The following is a 15,624-nucleotide window of genomic DNA, read 5'->3' as shown; positions in this document are numbered from 1 at the left end:
GCTTGGCGAGAAGCCCAGGCGATTCAACGTTGCCGCAGACTGTGAGTGCATCTACGGCGCTGATTCATGTTGACTCGCTGAAGAAGACGATGTGCTGACTGAGCGGTACCGCAGACGACCTGAAGTGGGACATCAACGTCTAGGACGAGGCCGTCGAGCAGAGTGCTAACCATAAGGTTATCTATATTAGAAAGTAGGGTTAGGCTAAGACTTATATTATCGCTTATAGTTTCTCCCCTGAATTGCTTAAGGGGCCTTAAACTAAAGAAGCCCAAGATCTCAGACTTCACTATAGTTCTTTGGGTTTACGCTATTGTTTATGGTTTGCAAATGGGTGTTTATTATGATACTTACGCTAATAATTTTAGCAAAGTTTCGTTTTATATAAAAAGTCACTAGTTAACATCCAATATTTATCTCCCTTTTATAATTTTCGTATTAAACTCTTCTTCTATAGTGGATTTTAATATTATCTCTGAATATTCCCTGGCTTTCCTGTATGGCCTTTTAATGCCTGAGGCAGAAGATGCATCGCCGTAAGATGAATATGCACAAATTTCACTCAGCCTCAGCTGCGCCCTCCTGTTCCCTCAGATCGTTTTTATTATATATACAACAAGAGTATCCTTATCGCCCAGCCCGCACTCTTTTCACATCCTCTTCTGATTCTGGGAACTGATAATAGCATTGCCATCAACACCGCTCGAGTCTCGGCCGAGTCCTGGCTGAATTGTCAAAGAGCTACCCCGCTTCCATGTCTCCAGTCGAAAACTCACGCCACGACTTCAGGACCGGGTCAGGATGTCCAGCAAGCGGCCATTGCTGTCCGATCTTGTCCGCGACTCCAAGATAAACACCGAGTTCCTAGAATCTTGCATCCAACATGTTTTCCATGAGGCGGGGCAGTCGCTGAAGCAGCGACTGACCCGGAGAGAAGAGCGCTGGGTCAGGCGGAGATATCTCGGCCAAGGCGCTTACGGGACTGTTTATCTAGAAAAGAGGGAAGATGGTGGCACTGGGGAGTTACGAGCGGTGAAAGAGCTCAAGAAGTCGGTTGTACCAGGGCATGAACTGGACTATGCTAGGGAGCTCGAAGCTATCATGAAGTTCTCACATCCACGGGTTTGTGTTGTCTCGACGCTTTGGGTTTGGGCTGGTGACTGATAGTCGAGCAGTACAGGCACTGCTTTGTGAGCTCGCGTGGCTGGTATGAGCATCAAGATTCTGTTTTTATCACGATGGAATTCCTCGAACTCGGCGACCTCCAGCGCTACCTCACACGACCGCTGCCAGAGTCTCAAGGGCAAGAAATCACGAAGCAAACCCTTGAAGGCTTGAGTTTCATGCACGATAATGGCTTCATTCACCGCGATCTAAAGCCCGCAGTAGGCCAGAACTGAGTCTCTATACACGAACGTGGAAGAGCTAACCCAACTTTAGAATATCATGGTTGTCACCAAAGGCCCAAACTGGTTCGTCAAAATCGCAGATTTCGGCATCAGCAGGCGCCGGCATCAAGACGTTACCACTCTCCTTACATTAAAACGCGGCACTCTGGGATTTGCCGCCCCAGAAGCTCTCGGCGTCGAGTCAGACGTCACCTACTCGTTCTCAGTCGACATGTGGTCGTTGGGCGCGGTTGCGTACAGGATACTCACCAACGCCTCTGCCTTTTCTTATCTGTCCGACATGTTTCGTTATGCCTCGGGCATGTTGGAGTTCCCGGAAGAGAAGCTCAAGTTTCACAATGTCTCAGAACTTGGACGCAACTTTATCATCAAACTCATGCAGCCGGTTCCCGAGGATCGATTGTCCGCGGCGCAGGCGATGCTTCACCCATGGTTCACTACACCACTTCCCCCTACGGTTGAAGATGCATCAGATATGTGAGATATTTCAACTTGTAGAAAATCCATATGGATCATTTGCTAATGTCACAGGTCCTATTCCACTGCGGATGAGGAGGAACATGACATCACAGACGCATCGATGCCTTCAAAAGCATGGAGTAGTGATGAACACGCCACGATACGAACTCCTGTTCCTCTCACGACCAAACAATATCACCAAGTCACGGATCCTACTATGGCCTCAAAGGCGCGGTCTCCTGATAATACAACGGCGATACCAGCGCATCGCACTGACTGCCCTATCTCTGAGTCTAACTACGAGGCGCCATCAGTCGAAGACTGCTCAGACGACAACCATGAGAGTGATCCACTTCCAAAGCTCCCCGGTGATTCGAAATGGGTTCTAGACCTAGAAGATGATATCGACGACGACAACAGCTCTGAAGGAAGCGCGACACAAAGCGGGCAAGACAGTACAGAGGACAGCATACCACAGACAATTCCCTTAAATCAAGCTCGACCCATCAATACTGAGGATAGTTCCGGGACAGATTGTACGGACAAGGAATCAGAATGCGAGAGCGACACCGACTCAGACGCCGAGAGAGAAGATACTGCGACACCCCCGTATCCTGTGGAAGACACCCCAAAGTGAGTGTTGTTCACGTCTACTTTGATATATTGTTGTGATTATTTAACAAAAAGCAGAGAATCTGTGAGGACGGCCATCATGGTCGAGTGCAAAAGTTGTGGCCTTTCCTACGAGTGGAAGGGCAGAAATACTCGACGTCTCCCATGCCAGCACTACATGTGCCGTGTCTGTCTTTTACAGTACCTCGCTCTATCGCTCATATCGCCCAAGTACATATCAGCCAGATGCTGCGATAGCCCCAAAGGAGAAATCAAAGAAGAATCCTTTGGAAACATTGTCATTGACCCACGCATTAGCACCGCCTGGAAGAAGTATGAGCTACTCAAGGACCACGACGGCTGGAGATGCCCCCGCGGACATCCACCAAAGGGCGGCTCACTTGCCGTCACTGTTGGATCACGAAACTCGCCCCCAATATGGAAGGAAGTGGTTAATTGCTCGGGCTGTCTGACCCAAACACGGCTCATCGACGGTAGTGTCAAAGAGGTGCGACCAACTTCATTCTGCCTTCTATGCCTCAGAGAAGTTTCAGGGAATGTATGCAATCAATGCGAGCAGAACTCAGTCGTGTGGCCGTTTGTCACACGTATGCAGGAGAGAATTGACGCGCCCACATCCTGGCTGTCATCTGTTCTCAGATTTGCTTGTCGTGACAGGCTTACGATCAGGAGCGGGGGCAGTCAGCTACAGTTCCAGACCTTGGCACACTTGAAAGGATTACCCTCTCCCGACGAGGGACAGTCCGAGTCCGAGGCTGAACACACAAAGTCTGATGCTAATGGCGACTCCACCAACGCACAGCAGCCAGAGTCCCAGACACCGTCTCCATGCCCCGAAGTTGTCCCCCCCGAGCAACCGGGCTCTTCTACTGCACGCACCTCTCACTCGGAAGTCAGAAGTGAGACCAATTCACCCAGATCTCGCTCAAGGCGCAAGAAGAACAGCCATGATCGCCGCCGATCTCCCAAACCAACACGTGCTAGGATTCTGTGGGAGAAGATTACACCCCAAGTGTTCCATAGCCAACCCAAGAAGAAAAAGAAAAGGTGAAATGTACTATTCCTAGACGGGCTGGGTCCAACGAAGAAGAAAAATTACCCCGGACGTTATGAGTAGTGCAAGGAGAGCGGCCCTGATTTCTTCCGCGCAGCGTTGTGTTGTATCTAGGTGTAGTTAAGGATGCCAACAGAATCCATGAGGCAACCGAGGAAGTGGAAGTCAATTCTACAACTGAGCTTTGAGACACGACTATTTAACCTTGAGTGCCGGCCTTGATTGGTTCCAGGTCCAGGCCAAAGTCCTGGCTATGAGGGCGTGACAGTAGCGACCCGTGCTAGCCCGTCCGTCGCTTGTGTTTCGTCTTATGATACCGCACAACTTATCCGAACCGCCCCTGGAGAGTTTTAAGCAAGTAAGCACCAATGACTGCCAAACCACCGAAGAGAATCAAGACTTGGTATCCGTACTTGTAATGGGGAGCGTCGTAGGTTGGGAAGAGGACCACTGCAAGTAACGCATTAGTTCCTGGGCTACATAGTTCTTAAGAACGGGGCTGTACTCACGGGGCAACCAGGTCGAGAAACTGTAAGTGAAGATGTTGCCAGTTGCAACCAAGAGCTGACGAAGGTTTGGATCACCAGCGTTGAGATGGTGGCCCCACGACTAGGAGATGCATTGTTAGCGATCTTGGTGGGAGAAACTTGAGATAGTTGGGTAATCTTACAATTATGATAGGCTGGGCCGCACTTCCAACGTACGACAAGAAGTATGCGAACAGTCTTGCGCCGTTGGGGATATACCAGACAGCAAGCAGGATGTTGGACACCACAACAGCGAGTTGAATAATGACAGACATTGTAAGACGAGCTTGGGTGGCATCGACAATTCCTCCAGCTAAGAAAGCTGCTACAACGCTGATGGCATTACCAGCGGTAGGCAACACGTTGGTCTGCACGACGCTATAGCCTTCGGCTTTGAGGTAGAGGTTGAAGTAGCCAGTGCCGCTGCCTGCCTGAGCGACCATTCTGTAATTATCAGCATCTGGATCACCTTTCGAGACAGCTGGACTTACAGATATGGCAAGATAAACACCCAGAGTCTCCAGTTGGAAAAGACTCCTTTGATGGCTTGCAGGGTCAACGGTTGAGGAGCAACACGGCCGTTGCTTTCAGCCCTCTGGATGCCGTATTCTCTATCCTATGATTTGTTAACCTCGAAGTACGTAATAGAATGATCCTAGCCGACTTACATCTTTTGTCCAGTAAAATGCGCGGGTGGTATGCGGCAGATCTGGGATCGCAAAAAAGCCCCAGATGGCGATGGGGATTGAGATGATTCTAAACGCACCAAGCATCAGCTACGGAAAGTTGGGGAAAGAAAAGGTCTTGGTTCATACCCATCAAAGATGAATAGCCATTGCCAACCAGCAAGGCCATGACGCCCTCCAAGACCCTTGTAAAGAGCTGCCTGCAAGTAGCCACTGAACATGGACGCAATACCACTTGTCTGCTCGAAGATTGCCATCCTCTTAGTCAACTCTCGGGGTCCATACCAACCACCGAGCAATGCAGCATATCCGGGAAAGGCACAGGCTTCAAGCAAGCCAACGAAGAATCTGAGGGCGTAAAGCTGCAGAGTGATTTGTTAGTCCCGAGTCTCTATAGGGGGATTACGGCAGCATCTTACCGTCTCCACGTTCTTGGCAGATGCCATAGCCATCACGAGAACCGACCATAGAACCTCACAGAGAGGAATCCAGATGGACGGCCTAACGTACTTGAGCTGCACCATCTGGGTTGGCACAGTACCGATCAAGTACCCAATGTTGAAGTAGCTGTTAAGCCAGTTACGCTCGTTTCCGTATAAACCGAGCTAGAGGAAGAATGTTAACGGGGGATTCTTTCCGCTATCAAGTGAACCTACGTCTTCTTTCATTCCACTGACGAATGCATTGCCTGAACATGGTAAGCGATAACCCAAACACCATAAACCGACATGTGCGCACTGATATTCGTCTGGTCAAGGTATTTGATGAAGTAGCCGAGACAGATATAAGAACTGTAGCTATTAACAAGTTGCCTGGAGCGAAGTAAGGATAAATCTTACAAGAGAAATGTGTCCAGTTTCTGGATGTACCGCCTGTCTCGAGGATCTCCATCAACGGAGTCCCAGAAGAAACCCACCAGTCGCCGCCATAGAGGTCGCTTCGAAGCTATGCGTTCGCTAACGTTTGTCGATATCGGGACTGCAATATCTTCATCCGTTGAAGATGGAGAGTTGCCAACAACAACTACAGCTGGTTCTTTGAGAGTAGACATGGCCAAAAACACTCGGTGGAAGTAAGCTGTACTGGTTGGATATCAAGTCGGGCATTCTCCGATATTCGCCGTCCTCTCTTTGTATTATCTGACGTTGCACCGCGTTATCTTCAGGTGGAGTCGTCATAAGCTTGATATATGGCGATTGTGTGAACTATGCGAAGCGGTTAACTGCACCCGATACCCTATCTTACAAGGGACGAATGAGAAGGGAGGAAATAAAGTTCGTCATCGCGGGAATTATGACGAGAAACCGGGGATAAGGGCGAGGTCGGGGTAGACGCGACACTCGGAGACGTCACATCAACCTCCTAGGGGATGTCGCAATGCCTTCGCGACGTCGCTAATGGCTCAGGGTGCATTTCTCCTCGGAGTAATGGCGATCCCCCGCTTCATATTACCAAGCATGGACATTCCGAGAATCGGAGTCATGTTGATAAATGCTGGGCATGAGACGTGGGAATAATCTGAGGCGATCAAGCAAATAACGTCACACAATCCTTGACTCTATCACTGAGAACCATGTCTACTCAGACCGCGACTACGACTACCTCCCAGCCTTCAGAGATTGTGTCTCAGCTGAAGTTTGATACTTCAATCAACTACAAGGAGAATGAGGTTGGTAGTTGTCCACTACTCTAGCATATCAATATTGACGTAGCTCAGTACAAATATTCCCACTATCTCCCACATTTCAAACCAGGCTTGCAACCACCCCTGGAAGAGTTCAAGCATACCGACCCAGGCCTCCGTGCCGATCCTGCGAAAGCTGCCCTCTTGAATGCCCCAGGCTCTTCGTTCCAGGAGATCACCCCAGCTGTGGGCACTGAGGTCCATGGTCTCCAGCTCAGCTCTCTCGATTCCAAGCAAAAGGATGAACTCGCGCTTCTGGTAGCCGAGCGCGGAGTTATCGTCTTTCGTGGACAGGACTTTGCCGATATTGGTTTTGACAAGCAGAAGGAGTTCGGTGCTCACTTTGGCAAGCTGCATGTTCATCAGCATGGAGGACATGTCAAGGACTATCCCGAGCTGTTGCCAGTCTACCGAGACTTTACGTACGTCCTCGAATGTTCCACTCTGATACCTTGTGCTGATATTAACGACGCTTTTAGAGCTGGTGCAGTAGACAATGAGATCAAGAATAATGTCAGCAGCATCAAGTGGCACACCGACATGTCTTATGAGATGTGAGTCAAAGCACATGCAGTGTTCATCACTTAGACTAGAGCTAATATTCTAAAGCAATGGCATGGGAACAACCATCTTCTTGGCACTTGACGCCCCTCAATCAGGAGGTGACACGCTCTATCTCTCGACAGTGGCCGCATACAATGCGCTATCACCACTGTATCGTGAGAAGCTGCACGGCCTCGAAGCCACACACTCTGGATTTGAGCAGGCTAGGGTTGCTGATCACAAGGAGCGATATATCCGCGAACCGATTGAGACGATCCACCCTGTTGTTAGAACTCACCCTGTAACCAAGTCCAAGTCTTTGTATGTCAACCGTCTATACACGAGGCGGATTCAAGGCTTGAAGGAAGAAGAGAGTGGTAAGTAGAACTCCTATCAAGACGCGGTAGCAGATCCTAATTAGTGTATAGCAAACATCCTCAACTTCCTTTACGACCACATTGAGCATGGCCAAGACTGGCACATTCGAGTACACTGGACACCAGGCACAGTTGTTGTCTATGACAACCGGATCACCCAGCAGTAAGTGTTCGTGAGTATCCAAAACCTGCAAGCCAATGTTGACACTGTGTAGTTCCGCCCTCCGCGATTTTCAGGTCAAGGAGGGTCAGACCCGACGGCACATGTTGCGCATCACACCCCAGGCTGAGAGGCCATACTTTGACCCCAACGTCTAGAAGGGTCACGCTTCGTCTCTGATCCTGATAGGTGTCTCAAATCATATGATCACTTGACACACATGGTAATGAGCAAATGCTAGATAATCGGCCTGCTACGGCACTCATTCTTTTAATAATGAAGTGTTCGAGGCTTCGCTTGTAGTCAAAATGATTGGCCTTGCCCTGTAAAAAATATTGTGGTCTTTGATACTGTGCCCGATAACTCCTCTTGGAGACGTTAGATACCCATACTGATTGACTTAATATGCCCGTGTAGATTCAATTTCGTATAAGCAAGCCCAGGAGTACGCTCCAACGCATGACACCCCCCAAAGCGTCTCCTCCCTGTTATAGATATGCTATTACTTGTTTGCGCGGCTCAGCACCTCCTCTGCCTTGTCAAGCCCAGCCAGCCTTTTTGCAATCCCGTCCAACCATCCAAAGGGCAAGAAACTGCCAAACCAAACTGGCCAAGTCATCTCACCGCGCCAGATGACAGGCGGCGGGTTCTTCTTCAGCAAATCGCGCACAACAGCATCTGCCCAATCCTGTGACTCCAGACCCTGTCCTTCGTACCCTTCTTGGCGCATGGCTGCTTCCAGAATATCCCTGGCGGGCTCATAGATAGAATCCTTTGGTAGGATAGGTGGCTTCCTCAGTAGCGCATTCTGGACCAAGTTGCTCTTGACGATGCCCGTTCTGAGGTCCACAACTTTGATGCCAAATGGCTTAAGTTCTAGGCGCAATGTGTCGGACAGCATGGCCAAAGCAGCTTTTGACGAGTTGTAGACAGCCTGGAAGGGTACTGTGGCAACAGCGCCAAGGGATGTTTGATTCACCACCATGCCATTGGATGATTTAAGTAGCAACGGCAGAAAAGCCTGTGTCACGGCAATATGAGACCATACATTGAGGTCGTAGATCTTCTTTGCTGCAGCGATATCAATGTCGACAACCGGCATGATGTATTGGGTGCCAGCGTTATTGACGAGGATGTCGAGGGCGGGAACTTGTTTGACGCATTCGGCGATAGAGGTTTCTGATTGAACGTCCAGAGTGAGGGTCTTGATTCCGAGAGATACCAAGCGCTTCATTTTGGCAGGGTCTCGAGTGGTTGCGTAGACGTTTAGGCCAGCGTTGTGGAAGGCGACTGCGAGAGCAGCGCCTATTCCACCATCTGAGCAGCCGGTTATAAGAACCGACTGCTTGGCGCTCGAATCCGCAGAAGCCATTGCCGATGAAGGATGCTGATGGTCTTCACCAATGAAGATTGGTAATGTTGGGAGCAAATTTATGTCGACGGATGTTTATGACAATCGAGCCAACTGGGAAAACAGACGAAGAAGTGAATCGACATAAATTTCAATCCAAACTCTTGGCCTCTTAAATAGCACATACCAAATGCCAAGTCGCACCGTGGTTCCATATCGGGTGAACAATCCTACCGGGTCGGCGCAGAAACCCGCCGTTTTAGGGTCCGGAACCCGTCTGCCCTGGAAGCCGAGTGGCTGATCAAGCCGGGATGAATCTTACGATCCCAAGCGGTTAGCTGACGGAAATGAGTGGCTCACCCAGGTAATACGATATGGATCTTTGGTCCTGGGTAGCGAAGCTGACTGCTTCGCCCGCGACTTGGCTCTCGTAATCCACTGGTCAGCCAATACGGATGGGTCCAAGGTCAACAGGCATAATCTTGTTACAGCATAAGCCCAGCAACGTGTGACATTGTTTTGCCGAAAACATTAAAACCACGTTTCCTACTACTTTGCTTATCATTTGGTCTCATCAGAGCGATAAACTCTCGATCAGCACTGCTATCGACAGCCGGTCTCAGGTCGTGACAATGATTGGAGCAACACCAACAACTTCACGTGATGCAGCAATGGTGACATCTGCATCCATCATGACGAATACAAATGCATATTATCTAACGTTGAGGAACGTTGACCAATTTCTAATCTTCCATCCCCGCAAGAGAGTTATCTTGGAATTCTGCGTCCCTCAATATCTTGACTTTTTAGAACAGAATGAGTGATAACAACAACAAGATCAAGTCGGTCGCCATTATCGGAGCTGGAGCCGCCGGTATTATCAGCACATGATCTATCCCACGTCCTCGAATCTAATCATGTTACTCTAGGGGCCATAACGGCGGCGGCTTTCAAGGCTGAAGACTACTATGACCGCATACGTGTGTTTGAGAGAAGAGAAACGCCTGGCGGAACATGGTAACTCGAGCCCTACCCTTAGAAAAAGGAGATTATTTGCTGACACGGATTTGAGGATATACGATCCCAATCCCACAATCCCCACGATTCAACCGGGAGGCCTGCCAGAAGACATAGACAAGCCTTTGGACGTCCCAACGAATCTTCCGACGACGGCACCTCCAAACCAGCAAGAGAGATATTCCCACACGCCGATTTACGACAATCTCACGTAGGTTGAACTACCTACTTTCAGAATGAGGTCGCTGATAGAATGAAGGACCAATGTCCCCGATATCGCCATGTCATTCTCTGACCTTCGATTTTCCTATGGGCCATTTGTTCCACATTACGTCCCTCGCCAGTACATCGAGAATTATTTCTCGCTCCACAAGACTGACGAGTTCCTTTCGCTCAACACCACCGTGGAGGATGTATCACAGCTACCACTTACGCCTGGTGATGGCTTTAAGAGGTGGAAGCTGACTCTCCGAAAGTATGAGCCCTTGCGAGGGGTCGACATTTGGTGGGAAGAGGAATTTGACGCCGTCATCATCGCCAATGGACACTATTCAATTCCCTGGGTGCGTAAATGTATATGGCCTATATTTTTGTTGCTAACTGACTGATCCAGGTGCCGGTTGTTGATGGCCTGGAAGCGTACATGGAAAAGTTCCCTGGCCGTGTCGTGCACTCCAAGTTCTACCGCTCGCCGCATCTCTACACCAAAAAAAAGGTGCTCATCATTGGAAATTCGACCTCAGGACACGATGTTACGGTTGATTTGCTCCAAGCCGTTCATCTCCCCGTCTATCAGTCGAGAAGATCAAAATCGAGATGGGACGGTGATGAAGCTCCTCCTGGAGTTGAATGGAAGCCAATCATCAAAGAGTATCGTCTAGACGGTACAATTGTGTTTGAAGACGACACTACCTTGAGCGATATTGACCAAATCATTTACTGCACCGGCTATAGGCCCTCCTATCCTTGGTGGAATAGCAAGGCCAACGGTCGCCCGCTGTTTGACTACAAAGCAAACAAGCTGATTAAGACATACTGGCACACGTTCTTCCAAGACTTTTCGAATCTTGCACTGGTGGGACTCCCACGGGTTCTAACGTTTAGAAGTTTCGAGTACCAAGCAGTCGCCCTAGCACGACTCTACTCTGGTAGAAATGCCATCCCACTGCCTCCGCTAGAGGAGCAACAAAAGTGGGAAAGGGAGAGAGAAGAGAAGGTGAAGGTTGAGAGACGCAAATTTCACGAGATCAGGTGGGAGAGGGGGGAGACCCAGGAATGGCTGAATGGGTTCTTCCAGATTGCAGGCATTGGAAGATTTACGGGTGAAGGCAGAATACCCCCGGCCTTGACAAAGGAGCTCGTCTGGGCTATTGAGCATCTTAAGAAGTACCCAGAGCCAGGAAAGGGTAGAGAGAAGAAGGAAGTTGAGGCTGGGCAGTTGGGCGCTGACGAGTGGGTGTTGGTTGAGGAGCCCGTCAAAGATCTGCTTGCTTTCATATGAGCAGGCCTCTATATCTTTTTCACGGTAGTAACACCATTTATTTTGACCCAGTCCGTAGTTTCCACACCATCAGTTATTTCCGCTTTCACTCCTTACTATATATATCTCAAATGATCACCCCCAACTTTACGACTGTAGGAACGCCTATTTTCCGCCACCACCTCGGCGCTCTTGCCCAGGCAGATATCCAAACACTTTTTCAAGGATCACGGCTTGTTATTCTACCTCCGCACGTAACCCCACAGGCATAGTTTGGCCCTCTGATCTGGCTATAAAGACTCGGCCGTATTCTTCTGGAGAGGTGAAGGCTGCCTATCGAGAAGATGATGCCGCTTAACCGCTCGTGCGATTTCCGATCGTTGTTGCGGCCAAAAAATATCGCGTCTCTCGTCTTTCCGAATATCACTGCTGGCTTCAATTCGATCCGACCAAGCTGCGAACTTGTTGACATGGTGGAGGGGACATCGAGGACAGCGCCGTGGTCATGTGTCGTCCCATACCAAGCTTCACGCAACTCTAGAGCCCTGCTATTGCTTTCCCAGTAAAGTTTCAAAGTCTCCAGGAAGCAGCTAGCTTTCTTATGAAACTTGAAAGCTGGCGGTATCCCTTGCCCCATCCCATCAGCACATTCCAACAACGCCGGCAGTCGTACATCATGCAAGTCCATGACTAGGATGTCGGACGCTTCGTAGAGAGGGTTTGGAGGAAGTAGCTCGGGTGGAAGATTGCTCAAGTCAGGGTAGGTTACTCCCCAAGCTGGATGGTTGTAGACGACGGCTGAAAGTCCAATGTAGATGACTTGGATTGGTGTTGAAGTAGGCTGGTCAAGGAGAGACTGTTTGAGGCATTGCAAGCCCTCCACTGTGGGCCAGAGACAAACCAATGCCTTGATATCAATAGGCAATGAACGTGCTCGAGAGTATGAGGCTGCGGTCAGGGGCAGATATACTGCCCTCGGACGGCGATCAACCCATACTAGGCTTTCAGGGGCTGAATCTTCTGTGGGATTCCTAGTGAAGCACCCATTGTCGAGAGCCACGCTGCGAGACTCGCGACAGGTGGATAAAAGCGTCAAAGGAGGGTCGTTCGTCCAGACTTGACCAAATTCTGACGCCTTCTTCTCGTAGGTGCTAGGCCCGATCTTAAGAACGCGACGAGGGGGGAGCAGCAGCTCCCAAATGCGCAGGCGCAGCTCTAACGGAAGGCGAGCGAAACATTTAAAGGTAGGGTTATTTGAGGTTTCCATGGCGAAATGAGAATTTGCCGATGAAGCAACATGCAAGAACGTTCAAAGATGAGGTTAGTTGATGAACAGGCGCAGGATTTGACCTCTTTAGGCAGCCATCAGTGGGTGAAGCTCAGACGATGCTTCGGGCCCTGTTTATTCCGAACTCCATCCCAAGGCGTCACTTACACCCATTTCAATCTTGACTTGTTCAACACAATTCATCAAACTCGCATCATCTTTAATTCATCAAATATTAGATCTTCTATCATATCTCTCATCAGCCATGTCTTCAACAAGCGGCGACTGTCTCGACGGTAACGAGTTCCACCCCATTCACTGGGATGCCGAGGCCAAACGCCCCGTTGTCGACGGCAAATACAACGATCCAAAGACCGGGGAGCTTCGTACATCTACCGGGGCCGTCTACACGGGTCCTCCTTCGGTCGACATAATCATCATGAACCTTCACGAAGACTCAAACGAGGGCATCTACCGCGCGACGCGGCCCTTTCCTGTGGAAAAGCTCTTGTTTCATATGATGCGAATAGTTCATGAGCTAGAGTTGCAAATCGACTCTGTCAATACGACGGCTTATGCTATTCGCATTATTCTTGCGCATGAACTGAAGAAGGAGGAGTTCATCGAGGCGGCACACGCCATGTTGAATGCGATATGGGACGAACGGGAATGAAGAGAATGCCACGTGTATTTATTTCATTATCTCGTTCAATCATCTCAGTCAATCATGATATATCGATAGAATATCCGTTGTGTTCTTGTAGTCCACGCCGCATTTGTCCGAAAACCCAGTAAACATGTCCACTCTGTCTTGCACATAGTCCTCAAAACCCTTCCTCGAGCAGCTCGTCCCTGGTCCGTCAACGCAGTCTGGCAGAGGTTGAGGTGCGCTGTTCACTAGCACGCGGTAATACTCTCCGTCGTCGTATCCGTAGCTGCCCGTACAGTTCAATCGCTCAATAGCAATGTTGCTGAGGAAAGGCAAGACATGAGAACTCTTCCAGGCTCGTCGGTAGTTGATACGGCTCAGCGGCATCGTGTCGTTGATCTGAGGCGGACCTCCAAACTGGGAGTTGTTGAACAGGCCCATTGCGACCAACACCATGGGAGGCAGCTCACGGTGAGTGAAGCTAACATACAGGTCCTGGTCATCTGACTCCTTGTTGAGGAGGGTATCGGCTGTCGCATTAAACCATGGAAGGCCGACGTAGCCCGAGACTTGGTTGCCATAACCAACGTTGTAGTGGTATCGAACATCTTCCGAGTACTCCCAGCCAAGCCAGTCATCGGGCGAGAAGAGCTCCAGGTTGCAGAAGGGAGACTTTCCATGAATGACGGTTTCATATCCACACAACTGCTGCATGCCGAAGATGTCGTTGACGGTAAAGTTGAAACCGGGAGCTAGGTCGTTTAGCCGGGCAATGATAGGCTTTGCGTACTTCTCCTGGTACACGGATGCCTCGTCGCTACCAGCAGATGACGAGTAGGCAGGGCAGGCGCTATAAGGCGTCAGGCTGTCGGCTCCAGACTCTTCAGACTCGTAAATGCTCTCGACCTTGATGGTCTGGTTGTCCATCTCGAGTCCGCGGACGAATGACTGAGCAGACTTGAGGGTTCGCTCAGCAGATGAGGTCCAAACTCGCTTTGGGAGCCTCAACTTGGGATACCGAAACTCGAGATCAACTCCCAGTTGCGTCGCTTCTAATCTGCCCACTCGGGTCAGAAGCTCGGCCTCGGCATCCGAAAATGGGGCAGACCAGTCGGCCAAGAAGTTCAAATACGGGATCTTGCTCCAATCAATCTTGGTGTGGTTCTCCAGCTTTTCAACGAAGGGCTCAATGTACTCTTCATAGTCAAAGTCGTTTGCGTAGATTGCTGCGTGTCGCACTAGGTAGGCAGCACGCTCTGGTTTACAGCCCTGGGGAGCATCTGGAGAGGCTGGGGGGTCTTGGGGCTCAAAGTAAGGCGATATGCCGCCGAGATGCTCAAGGGGATTGAAGCTGTAGGTGGAGTAAAGAGTGGAAGCCGAAGTTTGTGCGACCAATAGCAGAAATTGGAGGAGCCGGCGGCTCGAGGGACCTTGGTGTTGAGGCATTGCGACCACGGATAGATGGATGGATGGAAGCTACGGGGAGAGTGTCTGTTCTGACTCCAGAGACTTCATTTAAACTAGTTATTTACTGTCGCGAAATCAATCGTATGAGATCACTGGCAATAAAGTCAAGAAACGTGGTGTTGGCTGGAGGCTAATTCCCCGTATCCTTGACGTCACCTCCCACGACAAACCAAGATCACTTTCTCCACAATGCAACCCCCAAAACCGGTCTGTGTTCCTGAAAAGTTGGTGACAAATAACATGATTGGAACGGAGATTTGCGGCGCCATCTTGGACGCGTTAATCCCGCCTTTTGTGTCAATGCCACGCGGGCCGTTTTAGCCGGTCAGTACGCTTGGCGTCCTCGATCATCGATCGTTGGATCGGACATCAGGTTATTGGGTGCGTGGATAATATGGGGACATGATTGAATCAGCTAATCTCGTACTATGAGATGATGTGTTCCAACTCCTTCCACATGAAACAATCAAGGCTAATGTATCTTCCTGTCTCCGTCTCCCGTGATCCAGAGAATCACATTCCCTAGATCATCAGTACATCTTCTCACTCCGTCAAGAACCCCCATAGCAGGCATCTCGCTCTTTCTCCTCCTTTACAACCTGATGCCAGTACTCCCAGTGCTGCCTCAGTTCAGGAAACCTCCTTACTTCAGGGCCATTGTGTAAATCGCCATCAGCCAGCTCCGGGCCCGTTTCTCAACGTCGAGAGTGCGATCGTGCCAATGAACAATCATCTCCTCGGAAACCTCATCGGTCACGTCCAGGCAATGACTGGCCCATTTGCCGAGCACCATGAAACCGAGTAATTCAGTCATCCGTCGCATGGTCTCAGTTGTTGGGTAATTCTACTCATCCGCCCTAA

General features: G+C 49.9%; 6 protein-coding genes across 6 annotated transcripts; 3 read left to right on the top strand and 3 right to left on the bottom strand.

Moving 5' to 3' along the window:
• Window positions 1–783: 783 nt before the first annotated feature.
• NCS57_01306100 (Protein kinase domain-containing protein) lies at window positions 784–3,552 on the top strand (the record flags this gene model as incomplete). The annotated part of the gene is made up of 5 exons (XM_053062711.1): window positions 784–1,122; window positions 1,176–1,385; window positions 1,441–1,886; window positions 1,941–2,501; window positions 2,559–3,552. Exons 1-5 carry the CDS (start codon window positions 802–804, stop codon window positions 3,550–3,552), a joined length of 2,532 nt encoding a protein of 843 aa, XP_052907606.1. The 5' UTR covers window positions 784–801.
• Window positions 3,553–3,880: 328 nt separating this feature from the next.
• On the bottom strand, window positions 3,881–5,819 carry NCS57_01306000 (MFS domain-containing protein; the record flags this gene model as incomplete). The annotated part of the gene is made up of 10 exons (XM_053062710.1): window positions 3,881–4,005; window positions 4,065–4,164; window positions 4,226–4,526; window positions 4,574–4,698; window positions 4,751–4,838; window positions 4,898–5,130; window positions 5,188–5,373; window positions 5,425–5,456; window positions 5,507–5,559; window positions 5,608–5,819. The coding sequence occupies 10 exons, from the start codon at window positions 5,817–5,819 to the stop codon at window positions 3,881–3,883; spliced, it is 1,455 nt and encodes a 484-aa protein (XP_052907605.1).
• Window positions 5,820–6,341: 522 nt separating this feature from the next.
• NCS57_01305900 (TauD domain-containing protein) lies at window positions 6,342–7,690 on the top strand (the record flags this gene model as incomplete). Its single annotated transcript, XM_053062709.1, has 6 exons — window positions 6,342–6,437; window positions 6,486–6,874; window positions 6,932–7,006; window positions 7,062–7,372; window positions 7,424–7,535; window positions 7,588–7,690. The coding sequence occupies 6 exons, from the start codon at window positions 6,342–6,344 to the stop codon at window positions 7,688–7,690; spliced, it is 1,086 nt and encodes a 361-aa protein (XP_052907604.1).
• A 344-nt stretch (window positions 7,691–8,034) lies between these two features.
• Window positions 8,035–8,904, bottom strand: NCS57_01305800 (uncharacterized protein; the record flags this gene model as incomplete). The annotated part of the gene is made up of 1 exon (XM_053062708.1): window positions 8,035–8,904. One exon carries the CDS (start codon window positions 8,902–8,904, stop codon window positions 8,035–8,037), a length of 870 nt encoding a protein of 289 aa, XP_052907603.1.
• A 795-nt stretch (window positions 8,905–9,699) lies between these two features.
• On the top strand, window positions 9,700–11,401 carry NCS57_01305700 (uncharacterized protein; the record flags this gene model as incomplete). The annotated part of the gene is made up of 5 exons (XM_053062707.1): window positions 9,700–9,757; window positions 9,813–9,900; window positions 9,956–10,111; window positions 10,160–10,463; window positions 10,514–11,401. The coding sequence occupies 5 exons, from the start codon at window positions 9,700–9,702 to the stop codon at window positions 11,399–11,401; spliced, it is 1,494 nt and encodes a 497-aa protein (XP_052907602.1).
• Window positions 11,402–13,368: 1,967 nt separating this feature from the next.
• Window positions 13,369–14,742, bottom strand: NCS57_01305600 (uncharacterized protein; the record flags this gene model as incomplete). Its single annotated transcript, XM_053062706.1, has 1 exon — window positions 13,369–14,742. One exon carries the CDS (start codon window positions 14,740–14,742, stop codon window positions 13,369–13,371), a length of 1,374 nt encoding a protein of 457 aa, XP_052907601.1.
• Between the last annotated feature and the right edge of the window lie 882 nt (window positions 14,743–15,624).

This window comes from Fusarium keratoplasticum, chromosome 11 (genome assembly GCF_025433545.1).
Source record: "Fusarium keratoplasticum isolate Fu6.1 chromosome 11, whole genome shotgun sequence".
NCBI lineage: Eukaryota > Fungi > Ascomycota > Sordariomycetes > Hypocreales > Nectriaceae > Fusarium > Fusarium keratoplasticum.
Note: the sequence above shows the minus strand (reverse complement) of the source record. Positions and strands in the feature narration are given on the sequence as shown.